Below are 20,856 nucleotides of genomic sequence, written 5' to 3'. Positions count from 1 at the left end.
TGAGAAGAAACAGCAAATAGCATGAGCAAAAGAACACAAGCTTTGTACGGTGACGTTTTTATGAATTATTCAACACCAAGGTTTATATTTCTTTCAGCTTGTGCTCACAAGTTTATATAATATTGACCTGGAACTAAGTATAGACTTATTATTATTGAGAGACAGGTTATCCGATATATCCTTTACATGTATGTATGCCTAAGAGGTATGATCTTACTTGTCCCCTAACTATTTCCAACACATTTATCCAACGATCATGTTAGCTTTGGTATTTTAGGCAATTAGCCCTATGGATCTAATTTTAGTATAATTGTTAACAACTCTGGAGCAAATAAGCAAATTTTTTCATTTGTGGTGCTCGGAATATCGAAATTTGGAATTAGGATTAGTTTAGATTTGTCAAGCATATTACATTTTACAATTTCTTTAATTCTTTTGTTAAGTTTCAAGGATTCTTTTCTCCCATCCTAATTATCAATGTATAAAAGATAAAAATAGATATAATAAAACATTTCACGAGAACCATCTCCTTAAATTGTCAAAAGTAAATTTTTAAATTTAATTAAATGTATATTAACTTGATTTGTGATGAAGCTAATTCTTAAGCACTTGCTCATGTGAATGAAACTTTTAGGTCAATTGACCTTGATGAAAGGACAAAGAAAACCACTTTATATTTCTTCCCTTCCTCAATATTCTCTAAAGGAAAAAGATTAATCACTTTGGAGTTAAATAATACAATCATATAACAATATGTAATGAAAAGTTAAGAATTTTTAGCTATACCATTTCCCAAAAACCAGGGTTAGAGAGACCACCTCCTTGAGACATTTATTGGGAGAATGAAAAAGGATTTACAATTTGACAACAATCTTATTGTGAGGAAAGTGAGAAGCCTCTTCTTAAAGCACCCCGGGCTTCAAAACCTTAGCACATTTATATACATTTGTGTTTAATTATCTGAATATGTTTTTTATAAGAAAAAAAAGTCTTAGAGAGGAACCCAAGTTTTTTATAATCACCTCTATTGTTTACAAGCTTTGTCCATAGCCCTCTAGACCCAACATGAATGTACTATATTGTAACGACCCAGAATTTAATTGACATTAAAATTAATGGTAAGGCATTTTAAAGATATTTATATCTGTACATATATAGATATTTAATTATAAATTTACCAAGGCGGTGAGCTATTATAGTGATAACTGAGTCCGTTTTCCATGACCCAGGTCCTAGGTTTGAACCCCCTCAGAGCAAGAGAAGAAAATTTGTATTTTTACAAACAAGTTGGTTAAATTACCATATTGCCCTTGGTGTTTAAAAAAGAGAGAGAGAATCATAGATAAAAGGAAACGAGAAGCTTCCGCTCCATTTGGGGTTAGCAGTTGATCAAGAGAGATTAAGGAAGAGAGAGCACGCACGAATCCTCACCCATGTTCTTGGTCTTGTTCTGTCGTTCTTTTCATGTGGAGCCGGCGACTATGAAAGGTCTTCTTCTTCCTTCGTTGTGGTGTCGCATGGAAGCATTTAAATTCATTTTGCTCTTCTCTGATTCATGTTGCCAAATGCTCACCATTGCGAGCCATCATAAAGCTTATCTGATCACCATTCTTCGACGTCAATGGTGATGTAGGTTATAAAAAATCGCCTTCCCTTTATCCTTCGCACCTTCTTCTCTATTCGTTCCTTTGTTGTGGGTGTCATAGTCAGAGCTTCTCTTTCGTGTTAGGGTCGTGAACGTTTCTGGCCGTTCCTCCTTCGAGTGCAACAGCGCCGAACATCTTCTTTCCTCTTCTCTGCTGTCTTCGATTGTGGGATGGGTAAAGCTCATCTCTTTCTCTTCCATGTTTGACATTTAGCTCTTCTCCTTGCTTTCTCATCACTGTTTCGGTATGAGGAACTTGTTCTCTCCTCAGTTAAATTGTTGGTTGTTAGAAAAAGGGGGAAATTAAGGTTTTATCTAAGTTACAAAATTAGAGAAGAGTTGTGTTTGAATTGGTATTTTTTGAAATTTCATTCAAGCATGACTAATTGGGTATTCTTTGAATTTTTCTCCTTCTTGATGATTCTGTGAGTGCGTGTTTTGGGTAGCTATGGTTGTGAATTATTATTTCTTTGTTTGACTGCCATTTTCGTTTGTGTAGAGAGGGGATTTGAGTAACCTAAAATTTAAATCTTAATTAAACATTTTCATCAAATAATTTGGTATGATTGTTTTGGGTTAAGATTAATGGAGATAAATGTGAATTTTGGGTTTTTCCTTTGAGGTTAAAATTGTTTTTTTTTTGCTGAAAATGTGGAATTTGAGAAGTCTGTTTAGTCTAAATATTGAAATTGGAAAAAAATTTTGGAAAGGGAGTTGAGAAGGGAGGGGTTTGGTATTGTTTGAACTTGGATGCATATTTGAAGCTCGATAAAATGCTTGAAAGGAAGAATTTTGATAATTGGTACGAAATTAAGGTGATGATTGTATTATTAGTAATTAAATTGTTTTGATAGAAAATTATTCTCTATAAGGAACGTTGAATATTGTTATGACATTGAATCTAGGAAATTTTATAAAGAACCTTGAGAGTTGTATGATTGATTTTGGTACTTGTATATGATTTGATTTTAGAATGCACATAAAGTGTAAGATGAGTTGAGGGAGGAGAAATTGTTTTGATCTAGATGAAAAACTAAGTGTGGGAAATGAATCATTAAAAATTTTAAAATATAAATTATTCAAATTTTCCATTGCAAATTAGGATATAAGTGTTGGAAGGTGAGATAAGGCCTATAAAGAATGTTTATTTAATTATTTATTTTTGACTTGTAGCTTATTGTATTTATTTAAATCTTTAAATATTTAAAATGAATGCTATGGCTTCTAGTTAGATGTTGGGAAGGGCATGTATATGTAAATAAAGGTATTGTTTCTTTAAATTATGTGTTGGTATAATATTATAACTTTGTGTACTAGAGAGAATTGTAGAAGAAATTAATGTCTATTGAAGATGCACGGTGAAGAGTCATTATTGTAGAAGTTGGTAATAGGGTATCTAAGGGGCAATAAAAAGAAGGAAGAATGACAATTAAGGACCTGCTAAGAATATTAATCCTAATTACGGACCGTGAAATTTTGAAATCAGAGTTAAGGACCATGGTACTTAATTGTGATAAAAAAAATGTAATTTGTGAGGTGGGATTTACTAACGCGACTTGAAAATTCACTAACCCAACTTGAGAAAATTACTAACATATATTGTGAAAACATAAAACTCCACTTGAAAATGGAATGTTTAACAAAAAGCACCACTTGAGAATTCACTAACTAGACTTGAAAAAATTTCTAACGTATATTGTAAAAAAATGAAACCCCACTTGAGAATCATTAATGAAAAGTGACTTATTCAAATTGGTGTTTTTTTATTAAATAATCGATTCTCAAGTGAATTTTCATGTTTTTACAATATATGTTAGACATTTTTTCAAGTTGAGTTAGTAAATTTTTAAGTGGCACTTTTTGTTAAACATTCAATTTCCAAGTGGGGTTTTATGTTTTCACAATATACGTTACAAATTTTCTCAAGTTGGGTTAGTGAATTCCCAAGTAGCAATAATGAATCCCACCTCACAAATTACATTTTTTTTAATCACAATTAAGGACCATGGTCCTTAACTGATATTTTAAAATTTCACAGTCCGTAATTGGGATTAATGTTCTTAGCAGGTCCTTAATTGTCATTCTCTCTAAAGAGAAGTGTACTTTAGAAGGAGAAAATTATTGTCTTAAGCTCAAGTAAGTGAAAGGCATCCCAATGACTTAATTATTAGAAAATTTATTTTGCTTGAAATTTTGACTAAACGTATTCATATATAATATACCTAACTAACATTAAGATTTATTTCTACTATCAATTAATATATTTTGGGAATTCTTGCATTACATTAAATTTACAAAAGGAACTAGGATTAATTTTTGAATGAATATTCACAAACATTCATGATGTCAATATTGATTGATCTTACGGTGTAAAAAAAAAACATTTTATTATGGTTCATGTGTGGGAGAGCATTAAAGATAATGTTTTGTAGTGATTATATTGAAAAGAGTTAAATGTATTCTTCAAATGAATATATGAAAATATAATGTTTGTTTTATCATAATTCATGCATGGGATACTTATAGATAAATTCATTTATGTTGATGAGAAATAATATTGAAAAGAGATAATAAATTGATTTTACAAACTTATACATGCTTTATTTAAATTGTGGAATTGAATCAAAACACTAGTTACTAATGACAAATTCATTAGCCCTTGGCATGTCATAGTACACTTAGTTAGCAGAGTGCTTAGGAAGTGCTAGCCCCAAACAATGGCCAATGCATGTGGAATGAAGGAATGGTTATTCGTGAGCATAGTACTCACGCTTATTTTTGTGAGCCTTGTGTCTACGCTTGATTTCTTGGGCTTTATGCTTGTGCTTATTTTCATAGCTTCAAGTCACACTTGTTAGTTATTTATTCCGTGAACTGTGTGTTCATGCTTGTTGGTTATTTACCTTTATGGATTGCGTGTCCATACTTGTTAATCATTATAATTAAGTCTTGCTAAAGAAAGAGTTTTGATACTTATTTTCCTTAAGTTTGATTTTGAAAAGTAAATGGTTATTTTTACTATATATGGATTCTGTATTGAGAAACATAAATCCCAAAGTGTTCAAGCATATGAGAAAATTAAAGGTGTAACTTGAATTTCTAATAATTTTTTTATTGAATTCATATGTTCATACTTTATACATTTACATAGTTGTTGGTGTTGATACTTATGAGTATATGTCTATATTATTAAAATTGATTATTTTGATAAGTTTATAATTGACTCATTGATGTTACTTTTCATTATTTCTTACAACTATAAATTGGGACATTATTCATTAAAAATATTTTTGGTCTTAAATAACATAGTTAACAATGTGCCTTTTGCTGACCTTTGAGGGGCTCATTGATCTATTAATTAGAAGATCATTTGAAGACACCTTAGCTTCCTTTTGATGTAAATGTTTAATTACATGTCAAATTTTGAAACTATGATTAGGTGCTCCATGTTAATTATAGATAGGATCCTGATTTGTGATCGATTTATCTGTCTGTTGTGTAGGAGCTTGATGTTGTAAAGATTTCAAGAGGTCCTATTTACAAGGGATGATTTGCCAAAATTGTTACCAAAAAGTTTAGGAATCTTTTATTTATATAAAAATGTTATAATGACTTCCCATTCTATTTCAAATGAATTAAAATATTATATTAAAGTTTCCTTGATCAAGCCTTAAGAAATGTATGTTTGTGCATATATCTCATGCTAGTCACGTCTAATTTTTTAGACGTGACATATATCTTGGGAGATTCAAACTCAAAGCCTGTAAATTAACATCTAAAGTCATTTCCACTAAGCCACAAATTCTTCTTGTTAACTACTCCAAGATATATAAAAAATATACCATCAATTTTAATTTTAAATTAAAATACCTATGTCATTACTAATCATTTTCTAATCTGACTAGCCTCCTCCTAAAGTTGTTCATTATTCATTAATTAAAAAGTATCTTCTCTCTTACTATCCTTACAAGCCTCCTAGAGTTGAAGAAACTTAAAGTATGTAAATGTGAGGAATGGAAGGGAATATTTTGTGAAGAATCACTTAAGAACCTTTCACCATCATCATCATCTTCTTCTAATGTATGCTTCCCCAAACTTAGGAAGATTCAGATATGGCATTGCAACAAGATGAAAAGGTTGTTCTCTTATTTTCTAGCTTCTCATTGTCCTTCATTGGAGACAATAACTATAAAGTATTGCGCTGAACTTGACAGGCTAGTTGATGGAGATGGTGATGAAGAAGCTGAACATGAGGATCGGCCACTGCTTCTCAAACTGAAGGAATTAACTCTGGCAAAGTTGCCAAAATTGAAACACATTTTTGGAGGAAATTTGAGTACTAGCTAGAATGCTTTCATGACAGACACACAAGTCTTATGTAAAATTACAACTGGCAAAGCAAAATAATAAATTGTAATAGCAAGTTATAAATGTCCGTTGTCCAATTGTAAATGTCCTCTGTCAAGGATTTAAAACTTAGCAGTATTTTGTGCATTTTATGTGACTTGATACTAAAATTTTTTTTAGGACCTAGATGTAATTTTCTCTATTTTTTTTTTTGTGAAGTTCTCCTTTACTTGATACGCATTGGAGCGGTGTGGCTTGCATGGACTTCTCGTTGTATTTGCAACACTTGTAATGGATTTCAATTTTTCAGACATTGTATTGATTTGACTTCTTATATTGCACTTTATTTCATTGTGGCAATATAGCTTTTGATTATCTAGAAAATATATATATATATATATATATGCTCCCTCGTTAAAAAATACAAGGCATTTTTAACCGAATCTCACCCTCCAATAAAGTAGTTAACTACTTTCCAACTAACTCTATCTTTCTATAGTTATCCCTATTAAATACCCAATAATAACTATAAAGTTATTATCAATAGGGGCACTTTTGAAAAAAAATGAAGCAATGATTACACCTCAAAAAATTAAAAATACCTTATATTTTTGAACATTTAACTCCTCAAAAAATGACTTATATTTTTGAATGGAGAGAGTATATAATAGCACCCATATTCATTTTTATCAAAAAAACCATGGGCAAAAAGAGAAAATAGCTTCCACGCCCCATTCTATTTCTGGCAATTATTCACATCTTATTATCAATTAATATAAAGTTAGTATTTGAAAGAATAAATTAACAAGAAAAAAAAAATCATTAGTCCCTATAATTTTATTAAATTTTGCTTTTAATCCCTGTAATTTTTTTAGTATTTGTAGTCCCTATAGTTTCAGAAAGATTGGATCATGTTTATTTTTTAGGTCCTTATAATTTTAGTTTTTTGAGGTCCTATTTGATGAATAGAAAGAAATGGATTGAAAAAATTAAGACAAAATTGAACCAAATCACCCTTCCTTTCATGATAAGCATGATAAAATTCATTAATATATACTACAAAAAAAAGACTTTTGGCAGCGACTTTGGTTTTTAACAGCAACTTTTTGCCGCTAAAGGGTCACCACTAAAAGTCAGTGCCTCCTTGTGCCACATCATCTGACACCTTATGCCACATTACCTATCATGTGTGCACCTCCTCGTGCCACAGCACGCGCCACATCACCCCACCATGTGTGCACCATGTCACCCACCATGTGTGTGCCTTGTCACCATCACATGCCACGTCATATATTCATTGTGAATTGTGAAATATGCCTAAGCTAGGATTTGAGCCCTTGATCTCCACCTCCCAACCCTTAAGTCCTCCATTGTTGTCAGTTAAGTTAAAAAGCATCTACAATTATTTTATGCAAAATTAAATATATATTATTTAATTACATATGCATATATCAAATAATATATTATTAAAAATATATACATATATTTTATTTTATTTTCATTTATTAATATGTTAAAATAATTTCTATGAGTGTGTATATATATTTTATTTTTTAATAAAATATTATTTTTGTTAGGAAAATAAACTTAAAATGAAATAATTTTTAAATATTAAATAATTTTCTTATAAAATTTTTTTACCAATTTTTAAATTTTATTTTATTTTTAAATAAAATAATTAAGTATATAATTTATCTATAAGTATGTATTATATTACTTTACGTTAAATATCTTTTACTTTTTTTTCATATTTTTCTCAAAAATTAATAAATAAATTATTAAACTTTTATCTTCTCGCAAGTTAAATGCTAACCCTTCTTTTATTAAAAATAAATTTTATCTACAATTTTTTAATTATCTTAAAAATATTTTAATAAAAATTTTATTTTAATCATATAAATTTTGTTGACACTCATTTTGGACGATTATTTTTTACTATCTTTGAGATAGGAAATGGGTGAATATGTAATAAACTCAAAGTAGATGCTAAACACAAAAAAATCCAAGTTAAAAATCTAAGTGGATATTTCATAATCAAAATAGAAGGAATCTTGTTTTGACTTAATCTAAATTAGTTTATACTTTCATTAAAGTCTTTTTAACAGAGTCAATCTAAAGCTAATTGGGAATACTTTCTAACAACTTTACAATTTAACATAAACAAACTTTAATAAGTTTATACATAATTTCATCCATAATTCAAAAAACCGTTAAGTATTCTTAACCTATTTTATTTGTTGCTTACTTTAAATAACCATTACATATGGAGTATCTTATTTAAATAATCATGTGGCAATCAAAAGTAAAGCTCAACAAATGAAGTAGACACCATTTATATACCAAGCCAAGTATCAAATGCATAATGTGTTAAGTAGTCTGCAATGTCATTTGCATCTTACAACATCTATATAACTTTAATATTCTAATGTTATTTATTTCTCATTCTATATAAAATACGTTTAATGGCAACAAATTTTGCCACTAAAAGTTTTTTTAATTATTTTTTCAGAATTATAAAATAATTAAACAAATAAAAAGGTAATTGAAAAAATTATTTTTATGAATATACTTTTGACGGCGATAATTTGTTGCCACTAAAAAGTAATCACAAAAATTATTTATAATTTTTTATTTTTTTTTAAAAATACTTTTGATGGCGAAGGTTCATCACCATTAAAAATAATTACAAAAATTATTTTAATTTTGTAATTATTTTTTGTGAAAATACTTTTGGCTGTGATAGGTTGTCACGGCAAAAAGTATTTTTAGCAACAATTAAATATCGTCATTAAAAATTAACTTTTGGTGGCAACCTTTAGCGGTGACATAATGTCGCCACCAAAGGTCTATTTTTAGCGTGAGTTCTAATTTTTGCCACCAAAAGTATACATTTGGCGGCAACTTTTTTGTCGCTACTAAAAGTCACCGCCAAGAGCCATTTTTTTGTAGTGATTCTCAGTCTCATAAACTAAATTACCCCTCTTCATTATGAATGTGTTCACTTTTCCTCTTTTATTATCTTATTTTTACTTTATATTTTCAATCCATTTCATTTCATTCCATTCTTTTATAGTAACCAAATGAGACCTTAGTGTTTTTAGTTCCTATAAGAATTGAAAACATTAGAAAAAAATTATAGGGACTAAAATCAAAACCTAATGAAATTATAAGAACCAATGATTGTATTTTCCCAATTAACAATCAACAAAACACTAAACTATTTTGCTAGATTAGAACTACTTTTTCATAGAACATGTCATTTCACCAAACATGATTAAAAAATCAATAGCCAATAACCATATGTACTCAATGAAGACGCAAAAAATTTCATAGGACATTTAAAAGTTGTTGAATTTATTATTGTCTCCAAGAAAAGCAATTTGTGCACAATGAAACCAAAATTTCAGGATTATAACATACTATTCTTCATAAAAATAACAAGTACTGAGTGTGCTAGAGATGCTAAGTCTCAAAAAGTAACAATAGGTTTCCGAGCTCCCTTACCATAGTTTACCCGGATATGAAGATGTAAAGAGATTGAAATAACTGAATTTTGATGGGTACTACTACTAAGTACAAGATTATAATACTAAAGATTGAAAATAATGTAAAAGTTATATGTAGAGCAGGTAATTCGGGCAAGTTAGGCTTATTCGAGTCGAGCTTAAAGTATCCTACCATCTTAAAAAAGCTTATATAGCCAAGTCTAGCCTTGCCTTTTTTCACCCGAGTTCAGGCTGGCCCGTCGGACTTGGCCAAAATTGCCTACTCTACATACACATAGAGCTAGAAATTTCAGGGGTTAAGCCTATTCGGGTCGGGCTTAAAGTATCATACTCCCTTAAAATATATTTCAATGAATTATATATATATATATATATATATTCATGTTGTGCACTTGATAACATACAAAGGTCTAGCTAAATAGCGTGTGTATCCATCTTGGTGAGATTATGTTGCTCCAATTTTAAAACATGTAAAATTAATGGGGCTTAGTTTGTAATGTTACAGTACCATTCAATTTAATGTGATTCATATATTGAGCATGCATGGATTGTCATGTAATCATTGAATACTATACATTATAGGAAAATGAGAATGAAAGAGTAAGGGTGGTGAATTCAGAATTGTGTTCTGTATGGATAAATAATCTACTAGAGTTGGAATGTATTTGGATGGGCCCCACATAAATTATAAGCCTTCTTAGGCTTGAATGTGTTGCATGCATTGCATAAATGTCCAAGATTAAGAAGTAATTTCACTCTTGCTACAATTACAAGTTTTTCAAAGTTGAGGGAACTTATTGTTAGAGATTGCAAGGAATGGGAGGGAATATTTTATGAAGAATCACTTCAAAAAATTTATGCTGATTCCACTGTTTGCTTCCCCACAGTTGAGACAATTGAAATTGCTAGTTGCCGTAACGTGAAAAGGTTGTTTTCTTATTCTCTAGCATTTCATTGTCCTTCATTGAAGGAAATATATATATGTTATTGCTCTCAACTTAAGGAGGTTGTTCAAGGTCACGAAGGGAACAAGTTGCTAGTCATCATCATCAAAAGCTGTTCCCTAAACTCAATAAATTAGATCTCAAAGGGTTGCCAAAGTGAAAGAGATTTATGCAGGTTATGAATTCATTCAATTATCTAGAACATGAGAATACAAGATTGTCCAAACATATGCAGCATCTTCCTCATTAGGTACTTAATTATCTACACTATTTCTATATATACGATAAATATATTATTTGCACACTCTTCCTTTGAACTATTTTTTATTATTTTTAACCAATAACATAATTTTGTGCATCGAAATTTCTGTCACCACGTCAAATACCACACTTCATCTTTTACCTTGTAGTCTTGCCATACACATAATTTATACATTGTCGTTTTTGTCACCAATAGTATTGAGCAAATCAGGACCTGTTTGAAATTATTTTTTGTTTTATTATTCTAAGAATTGGTATTTTGTAGAACATGTTTTGAGAATAAAAAAATAACAGAAAACATGTGTTCTTTTTCATTTTCTCTTGCTTTCCAAACAATAATTTCAGAACACTTAAAAGATATTTTTATTTTTTTATTTCCCAGAACAATATTTTTTTTTCTAAAACACTTTTTGAAACACATTACCAAAATTTTTTTTTTTGGAGAATAAAAAACTATTCTCAAAATAAATTGCCAAACAGGCCCTTAGCTATTTAAAGTGGCTTGTTTTCCCACCCTCCCTCCTAATAACATGTCCGTTTTTTTTTTTTTTCACGTGAGAAATTTCTATTTAGATGCGCGCGCGCGCGCCACTCATTATTTTGACAGAAATTCGAATCATCCCAAAAGGTTTTGGTATTGCAGTAATATTAATTAGTCATTTAAGAATAACCGAAAATAACTAAGTTTCCCTATTTACAAAATTTTAACACATTATTATCATCATCATAAATAATTAGCTCAAGTTTAATCCACATTATCTGATGACTATTTTAAAAAACATGTAAAATAAGTAAGGTGGTTAGTTTCTATTTTGCCCGGTACCATTCTGGTGTCATGGTTAAGCTATTAATTCATTGTTTTTTCTTCAGACTCGGAGATCGAATCAGAAAATTGGAAAATAAAAGGGTGCCGATGGATGAGCTTTGGATCATCTAATGCTTTCTTCATCTGCAGTTGTGTTTTACTAAATGGAGTGTGAACATTTGTTGAATTTGTCTCAGTGTGTCGAAGATTATACAAAATGAAAAAAAAGGGATATGTTTTACTTGAAGTTCTGTTTTTTCTTGATATGTGTTGGAGTTGTATAATTATATAATAATTGTGTGGCTTGCATGGAACTCTTAATTTGCAACACTTGAAATGGATTTCAATTTTTCAGATATTACATTAATAAGTGATTTCTCATTGTCCTTTATTTCGTTGTGGAAAAAGTTTTTAATTATAAAAAAAATTACAATGATGGTTCCATATTCATTTTTATCAGAAAACCATGAGGAAAAAGAGCAAATAGCTGCATAAAAAAGAAAATAGCTTCCTTACAAATAATAGTGGTAACAATCACAACACAAGCATGTGCCATTATATTATATTTCTTGCAATTATTCATAGGATATACCACAGGGGGTGTTTGGATCAATTAACTAGGAATTGGTTCAGCTTAACCAAAACTCTCAAGTTTGAGCTTTTGGTATACTTCTCAAAAAAGTGCCCACAAGCTACCGATTTGATTAGTTTAGGTCAAAGACCTAGGATACTGAAGCAAAAGAAAAAATATTTATGTATAGGATATTATCAATTATCAATTAATATAAAATTATTATTTGAAAGAATAAATTAACAATCAAGAAAACAGTAAACTTTTATATTAGATTAGAAGTTAGAACTTCCTCATAGAACGTGTAATTACACCAAATTAAACATGATTAAAAAATCAAAATCTAATAACAATGTATAGTTGATGAAGAGGCAAATATTCAGGGACGTTTAAAAAGTTGGATTTATTTTCTACATGCAGGAACCATTTGTGCACAACCAAGACAAAATTTCAGGATCGTAAGATAGATACATGAAAAGAAATGGAAGATAGATGATAGGTCCCACCCACATCCTCTTCACCAGCTGCTTCACTTTCAGTATCTTGAATTTTAAAACAATTTTGGGTTCTAATGTTCTTCATTATTGTATACCAATTTTCTACTCGTTACTAATTGTAAGGATTACTCCAAGTCCGTCCATTAAGTTCAAAGCTCTAAATAATACAAAAGAAAATAAAGCATGAGCAAATAAATACTAAAATATATATTGCCTAGAAGTGCATTAATTAGCTTATGACTTACTTGTACCAATTGAATAAACTGACACCAACCATGATAGTGAAGAGCTCAAGTCCTTAATTTCACAATTAAATTGATCATGAAACTATAGGACATCCACCTGCACAAACAACGTGAAAGTTAATAATATGTGACTAAATTTACAACAAATTTAAAAATTAAATTTAATTCTGTATATAATGCACTTCGATGAGAGTAGAATAACATATAACAGCATGAAACTTCGTTTCGTTTCATGCATCCTCATCATCCCCATCAAATTAAATTATTTTCAAATTACTAATCGAATTAAATATAATGCATCAAATGGGTCTAGCAACTTGAGAACCTTTTTAAGTAATTGCTATTCACGAGTGATGAAATGTCATAAGCACAAAGTGACAACTCAACAAGGTGCTTTAGATATATGAGACAGATCAAAGCAAAGTGTGGTAACCACTGGCAGTTCTAGGTCGTTGATTTTAAGAATGGCCGAGATTTTTTGGCCAAAAGAATAAGGGCCGGCCGAAATCAAGTGTGGAAACGACGCCGTTTTGTTGCTTTGCATGGAATCGGTCAGTCTCAGTCATGCCTATTCCGCCTCTTCTATATGAAATTCTCCCTTCCTTCTAAAAATCCCTTTGGTTTTGTTGAGTGTTCTGAAAATCCACACGACCCTTCGTTGAGTCACTTCATTTTACTTGACTTGTGTGTTCATATAATAAAACAAACTAGGCAATTATTTATATATGCAAAAATTATAAATAAATTGTATTTTTCAATTCAGCATTTCCTTCTTTCATTAAACCAAACGCTATTAACAATTACATATGACAAGGTGGAAGATTTTCTATAAAAAAATGTGATGAAGTAAAATAATGCATTAACAATTACTTAGTATTTATTGGTTTCAATATAATATAAATAAAATATGTTCAACTGATTAATTCTAATTCAAAAAAAAAATCAACAAGCGACATAAACATTATCTGAGACAAGCACTCTACTCGAGAAAAGAGTCTTGCATAAGTTGATACAAGTGAATCACCATTTCCGGAATCTTACATAAATAATTCTTTTGCCACGCGCGCGCGCGCACATTATGACACACACACATATAATGACATATATATTTGAAGAATGACTTATATCATATCGCGTGCATCTTTCTTGTTATTGATTTGTTACTTGAAAACTAAACAATTAACATGAGCTCCTTGGGCCCCAACTAAAAGAAAAAAAGAAGGGATACTTTCATTTTCTTGCACTTCAAAGGAAAAAAACTCATAGAATAAACCCAAAAAGAAAGAAATTAAAGCAACATATGCAATGCAACAAAGCTAAAGCAGTCAAAATGCACGGAATAACTTTCAAATCAACATTTGTAAATGAATATATGTCTTACTTGAACTTCGGAATTGGTGTCTGAATCATTCAAGATTGCAAGTAAAGAACAAATTCCTGTCATGCCTTTATTTATTAAATTCATTCGTCTATCTTTTGTTCTTGGGCACTTGTCATGAATCAGTGATCTATTGCCTTCTTTAAATTCCGAAAAACCATTTCAGTCACTATATGTATCAATCATTTTCTTCAGCCTTCCTTTGTTGCTCAGACTCTTGAAATCTAATCGAAGACATCTATACATCTTGCTGGTAAATATTAGTTATCATGGAGATTCTTTTGTTTTATTGATTTTTAAAGAATAATTTCTTTTAGTGTACATAAATTTTGTTTATTTATTTAAAGAGCCTCTAATTAGTTTACACATTTGTTTCTTTTAGTGTAATTTCAGAAGAAGATCAAGTCATCATCCTTCTTCTAATCATCAATTCATATTAAAGGTGAAGAGCATAATATAATTTGTTTGTTTATATATTTTACATGTAGATAAATTACATTTCCTTTAAAAAGAGAACATTTGATCTTCTTCTTTTTATTGGAATGGTTGTGAAAAATATGTTTGTGCACTTTTTGGCTATGGTGATGATAATGAAAAATGAATAATCTGAATTGTGTAATTAACATCTAAAGTTATTTATTCTAGATTTTTATTTGAAGTTTGGTGAAAGAGCGCTATAAAAAAAGTACTGAGTTTTGTTTTATTTCATTCTTTTGAATCCCAAAATAATGAATTTGTAGAAATTGAATTCTTTAGAATTTAAGATCCATATTCTTAATTAAGTGATTCTCTGTTTCTTTCTTTCTTGAAGGTGGTCATCAGGCAATTTGATTCCATGGTCATCTCGGCGAATTATTTTGCTGTCTAATCTGATTGCAGCATTTTAGTTGATTAATTGAATAAATATTTTATATTCTTTTACTTATTTCATTTTAGTTGTTTGCTAAGCCTTCTGATTATTAAAAAAATCATATCCAAAAATAAATATACAAGGAATTTTTCCACTTAAATGTCTCTTATAATTATGTGAATAATACTTAATTACAATGCTTTTGGGCTAAGTTATATAAGCTTGTTTGGTTGCTTATTTTATTTTTTTTAAATTGTTTTGCAATATAGTTTTTAAAATTGGTTTTCAAAACAAAACACAACCAAACAGGTTTATGTTAATTTAAAAATAGTTTTACAATTAAAAAATCAACCAATAGTGATAACAGCCGGTGGTTAGTGGCGGCGGCTTACAATAGTGATTGGTCAAGGTGATTGCAGCTTTCAATAATTAAATATAATGTATTTTGAAAACTAAAATAAAACAAAATGAAAGCAATTTTAAGATATTTAGGTTTTTTGTTTTTTTAAAACATGAGAACAGTTTTGAAAATAATTAAATTCAAAACATTTGCCTAAACAAGTTTTTAATTTTGTTTTTAAAATACAAAAAAATATTTTCAAAAACAGAAACGAAACAGGCTTATAGTTTCTGCTACTCAATTTTGGAAATCAATGGAAATAATTTCAATTTTGTTTAAGAAATTCTCCATTTTGTTATATCATTTTTAAAGAGTGTTGATTAATTTACGTTGTTGTCTATAATTTCTTATTGTACGTTGATGAACTTGAGAATTGCTGCTTTTCTTGTACTCTCATAATTAGTTAGTTTCAGCTATCATCTTTCTGCATTGGTTTCTGGCTAAAATTAAAAGATATCAAAACTATCATCAAATCTAATTACAGGTAATTATCCAAATATCATTTATTTATCTTACATGTAGCATGGGAATATGAGTAAATTACATGCATGTTAATTTTCTTGTCGTTATTTAGATATATTATTATATGAAAAAAAATAACAGCGGACATGATCGATTTTATATTTATAATATGAGGTTGCATTTTCACTCGCATTTCATAGTACATGAAATTTCTCTGTTACGTCCATATCAATCATTACAAAAAAAAAATTGCTTGATTTGAAAATATGATGAAAAATAAATTCAAAATGAGGCGTTGATGAATATTTAGAAGTTTTGAAAATATTAAGGTATTATAAATTATATTTAACTTATGTTAATTTTACTTACAAAAGCGGCCTAAGAATGTGTGGGCAGATTTTAAATTGAAATACATAGAAAAGTGAACATTTTTTGTATAATCCGGTGAGATTTTTTAATAAGTATAATCTAGTGACCTTTGAAGGTCCTAGTTATATTACATACAAATTCAAGTAAAGAATAATGTTATTGTACTTTTTCGCGTTAATTGTTTATTTATTTAAAGCCTCGTAGTTTACACTAATGCTTGCACTAATGTTTCTTTTTTTGTTTTTTCAGAAGCAGTTCTAATAATCATCCTTCTGCTTTGCTTCCATTAATTATTGTTCTGCCTTAAAAAAAAGGGCAAAATAGTCATCAGGTCGCATTACAGGTAAATAACAGAATATAAGTTCTTCATTTTACATTACAATAAATCATATTTCTTTTAACAAGAGATCATATTTAGAAACAAAGCGGAAATGTGATCTTTGTTCTATTATGTGAATGATGTAATAATAGACTAAATTTTATTAAGTTTTATGAACTTTAGTGTAAGATTGATAAAAAAAAATGATTTTTTTTCCCTTTCACATGACTTCCACAAGGTAAAACTTTTGTTGGTTGGCTTTGTATACTGTGATACTTATTTTCTATCAAATTGAGATATGTGTATTTTTTTTTTTTTAGTAGATGATTCATCTTCGTTGGAAGGATGAATTAGACAAGGTGCAATTAGTGTTAATCGCCTAATTAGTTGGTGACCTTAAAATCTATATGAGAGGTATCACATTGTATTAATCACCCTACAAGGGTTTGTCATTTTCATTGCCATTTGTTGAATTTATTGATCAAGGTTTTATCATTTTGTGATTAATGTTCCTTTTCCTTTAATCTCTTAACAGTCTTCTAACTAATTAACTTTTGTTAATTATTAATACTTTTATTTAAAAAATAAATCCACTCATACTAATTTATAGGAAGCAAGTAGCTTAAGTATATAAAGGTTGAATATCTAAGCTTTTACCATTGCGTAATAAATTTACAGCAACGAATTTGTTGAAATTGAAACTCCTTAATGCAAGCTTTTGTGAATAATTATTGTTTATTTGTTTCTTTAGAATTCCTGATTTTCTTTCATTCTCATAATCTAGTTTCAGTTATCATCTCTCTGCGTTGGTGGATGTATCATATAGCACTTAATTGTAGAAATTAGGAATTGTAGAAATTAGGAATAACTAATTCTACAACTCAGTTGTTATTTTTTTTTAAAAAAAAGAATAGACCTTATTCTGCAGTTAATTGCTTAATTTCTTCTTGCAGGACTGCATCAATTTGTTTACTTCTTTCTTCTGTACGACTCAAAAAATATCGCCAAATTTATCATCAATTTACATTACAGGTAGCTGTACATATTATATGCATATATGCATGCTTTGTTTAATTAGATGGGCCGGTATTTAATATATATAACAAAGCTTACACGGTGATTTTTGTCTCTCACCGCCCTCTCATATAATTAACTGGTTTCTTCAGTCAGATCTCCTAATTATGTACGTCATATGCATATAAGCATGCTTCTAGACTTTAGTTTGTGTGTGTGAGGAATATAATTCGTCTATACAAACATAAACTATTTTCCTTCTTTTTAATGGAAAAATGTCATGCAACATGTTTACTTTTTATTTTATTTGAAAAATTAGTGTTTACTATCAAGTAATATATATTAGTTAGTTACCAAAAAAAGAATTTAAAAAATGGCGCGTGTGTGTCATACGCGTGCTTCTAACAGCAATATTTAACTCACTAATTACTATATGTGCTTGCATTTTATTGCATTAGATGGAAGAGATTGGGAGTAATATTGCGACCAAGCTTGCAGAGCGTCTATATATGGGATCCAATTTCACGTGGTGCTCGTTACTTGTTCTTCTTCAACCAATTCATTGGAGATTTTAAGAACGCAAGAGAAGACCTGGAGGTCAAACTAGCAGACATGGAAAACCGTAAGGAAGAAGCTGATCGAAAAACTAAAGAGATAATGCCATACGTGAAGAAGTGGTTGGATGATGTTCATGCTATTCTAGAGGCTGTGCAAAATCTGCAGCATGAGGTTGAAGAAGGAGGAGCAAAGAAGTGTTTGAACGTGCCACGTAGGAATATTCTTTAGCCAAAAAAATGGATGACAAGGCTAACCAGATCAAGAACCTCAAAATAGACTCCAACTTTGAGCCATTTTCCCAGCTAACCTTACTTCCAGGCATGCTTTCTTTCGAGGGCTTCATGGAATTCAACTCAAGGAAATTAGCATACAATCGTCTTTTAGAGGCCATTAAATATGGTAAGAACAAGATTGGACAGTATGGAATTGGAGGCTCAGGTAAAACCACCTTAGCAATCAAGGTAGGTGAGACAGTTAAACAACTGAAGATTTTTGACAAGGTGATCAAGGTGGTTGTCTCTCAATCTCTAAATGTTCGAAAAATCCAAGAGGAAATAAAAGAACTGGCAGGTTTGAAATTCAACGAGGAAACCAAATCTGCCATTGCATAGAGGCTATTAATGGGATTGAGAAGGATGAAAATTCTTATAATCTTAGATGATGTGTGGAGCAAAACGCTAAGCCTTGAAGAAATTGGCATTCCAGTGAATGAAGGTTGTTGTGTCTTGTTAACCACTCGCCTTCATGATGTATGTGTCTCCATGGATTGTGAGAGTATAACTAAACTGCCTCTCTTAACAGAGGAAGAGGAATAGGCTTTGTTCAAGATGCGTGCTAACATAATCAATGTCTCAAATGATGAGTTTGATGGCATTGGAAGGAAGATTGTTGAAGAGTGTAAGGGTCTACCCATAGCAATTGTGACTGTAGGAAGCATATTAAAAGGAAAGAATATTCAAGTGTGGAAGTCAACTCTACAAAGGCTACAACATCCCACTTCGCTGGATATTGAATAAGATTTGAGCAGCCTTTACGCAGTGCTGGAAATAAGTTATGACAATTTGCCAAGTCAACTAGCCAGGTCCCTTTTCTTATTGTGCTCTATGTTTCCTGAGGATCATGAAATCCATATAGAGGATTTAATTCGTTTTGGCATGGGGACTATTCTTGAGCTAAGTGACAGTGATTATACAGTGGATGATGCAAGGAATGAGATTTTAGTCACTATTGAGAGGTTGTTAGATTCTTGTTTATTAATGCCTACCAATGAACAGACTCGTGTAAAATTGCATGATGTGGTGTGAGATGTAGCTTTGAGGATTATGAAGAAAATGTCTCAAGCAATTCTGGTCGAAAGAAATGTTGTTTCAATCATGTTGAATAAACATCAAATTTTGAAAGATACAAAGGCACTGCCATTGTGGAATTTGGATGAGAATTTCAAGCTCTCTAATCAATTGCATTCTCCAACACTTGAGATTATGCTACTTCATCCTCAAGGGTTCATTGACCATTTTGGAGGGACAGAAGCACTAAAAGTCTTGGCCCTCATAATATTTAGCTTTGAATGGATATCTTGGTCTTATAAGGAAAAAAAAAATTAAATGTTCAATTCTGCAATCAATTGTGACATTAAGAAATCTTCATACGTCATCCCTTAAAGGAAAAGTATTGGGTGACATCTCTTTCTTGGGTGAACTTAAAGAATTAGAGATTTTTGATTTGTGTAATTCTAAATTTGATAAATTACCTGTTGGAATTGTAGAAATGAAAAAGTTGAAAATTTTGGACATGTTTGGTTGCGCAATCAAGAAATGCTTTCTAGAATTAATTAGAAGATGTGAGCAGCTCCAAGAATTATACTTTTGGGATAATAAATCTGCCATCCCAGCAAGTTTTCCTCCTTCAAGATTGAAGAGGTATGTTATCTATGACTCCATATGCAGTTTAGATACATATGAAGGCCCTTTTCTAGAATATTTTGATGGCTGTACAGAAGCATTAAGAGCTTTATTCATTCAAGGCTTCACAATCTCTGCTCTATGTTCATCAATGAAAGATCTCATTTTTAGAGCAAACTGCCTTTGGTTGGAGAATTGTATGTGGGATCATAAAGATCTAAATTTAGAGATAAAGTACTTAGTGATTTTACACTGTTCAGAGAAAATGTTCATCGTTGATAACTTTGATGCCAACCATCTTCAAACAAAACAAGTATTCTCCTACCTGATTACTTTAACATTGAATGGAATGAGTAGTCTTGAACAAGTGTTCACCCATGCCACTATTACAAGCCTACCAAAGTTGAGGAAATTGAAGATATATGATTGCGGCAAAGTGAAATGGCTATTCCCTTATTCTCTTGCTTGCCATTGACCTTCACTGGAGGAATTGAAAATATGTAATTACTCCAAACTTGAGAGGCTCATTGGTGGAGAGGGTGATGAAGACTTATCACATGAGGATCAACCACAACGCCAAGGAGAGTCCCTTTATGATATGCGAGGTTTTTCATACGTAAATATTATCTGCAAAATCCCTCTTAAATATGAAACACCAAAATAATATTATTTATTAGAAATAATAATCCTTGTTTGATTCATTGACTAAAAAAATTATTAATTTACAAGGAAGGAAAATATTATTTGTAAATTGAATTTGTTGCTTTTCCTTTGATACATGACA

General features: G+C 30.3%; 1 protein-coding gene and 1 long non-coding RNA gene across 5 annotated transcripts; both read left to right on the top strand.

The window, feature by feature from the left end:
- Positions 1–14,327: 14,327 nt before the first annotated feature.
- LOC129317931 (uncharacterized) lies at positions 14,328–15,203 on the top strand. Its single transcript, XR_008595103.1, has 3 exons — positions 14,328–14,452; positions 14,582–14,641; positions 15,011–15,203. It is a non-coding gene; the product is annotated as an uncharacterized LOC129317931 (long non-coding RNA).
- Positions 15,204–15,427: 224 nt separating this feature from the next.
- Positions 15,428–20,166, top strand: LOC129319064 (uncharacterized). 4 transcript variants are annotated; one of them, XM_054964094.1, is made up of 5 exons: positions 15,428–15,933; positions 16,530–16,623; positions 16,920–17,013; positions 17,553–17,631; positions 18,072–20,166. In XM_054964094.1, the coding sequence occupies exons 3-5, from the start codon at positions 17,007–17,009 to the stop codon at positions 18,397–18,399; spliced, it is 414 nt and encodes a 137-aa protein (XP_054820069.1). In that variant the 5' UTR covers positions 15,428–15,933; positions 16,530–16,623; positions 16,920–17,006; the 3' UTR covers positions 18,400–20,166. The 4 variants fall into 4 exon arrangements, 2 of the variants coding, with proteins under 2 accessions (XP_054820069.1, XP_054820070.1); XR_008595403.1 differs by lacking the exon at positions 16,920–17,013; XM_054964095.1 differs by lacking the exon at positions 15,428–15,933 and having other exon boundaries at positions 16,268–16,623.
- Positions 20,167–20,856: the final 690 nt, after the last annotated feature.

Source organism: Prosopis cineraria, unplaced genomic scaffold, assembly GCF_029017545.1.
Source record: "Prosopis cineraria cultivar Desert tree isolate PC_DT_omini unplaced genomic scaffold, ASM2901754v1 PC8, whole genome shotgun sequence".
NCBI classification, from domain to species: domain Eukaryota; kingdom Viridiplantae; phylum Streptophyta; class Magnoliopsida; order Fabales; family Fabaceae; genus Prosopis; species Prosopis cineraria.
The sequence above is the reverse complement of the archived record's forward strand: the minus strand, read 5'-3'. Positions and strand labels throughout refer to the sequence as shown.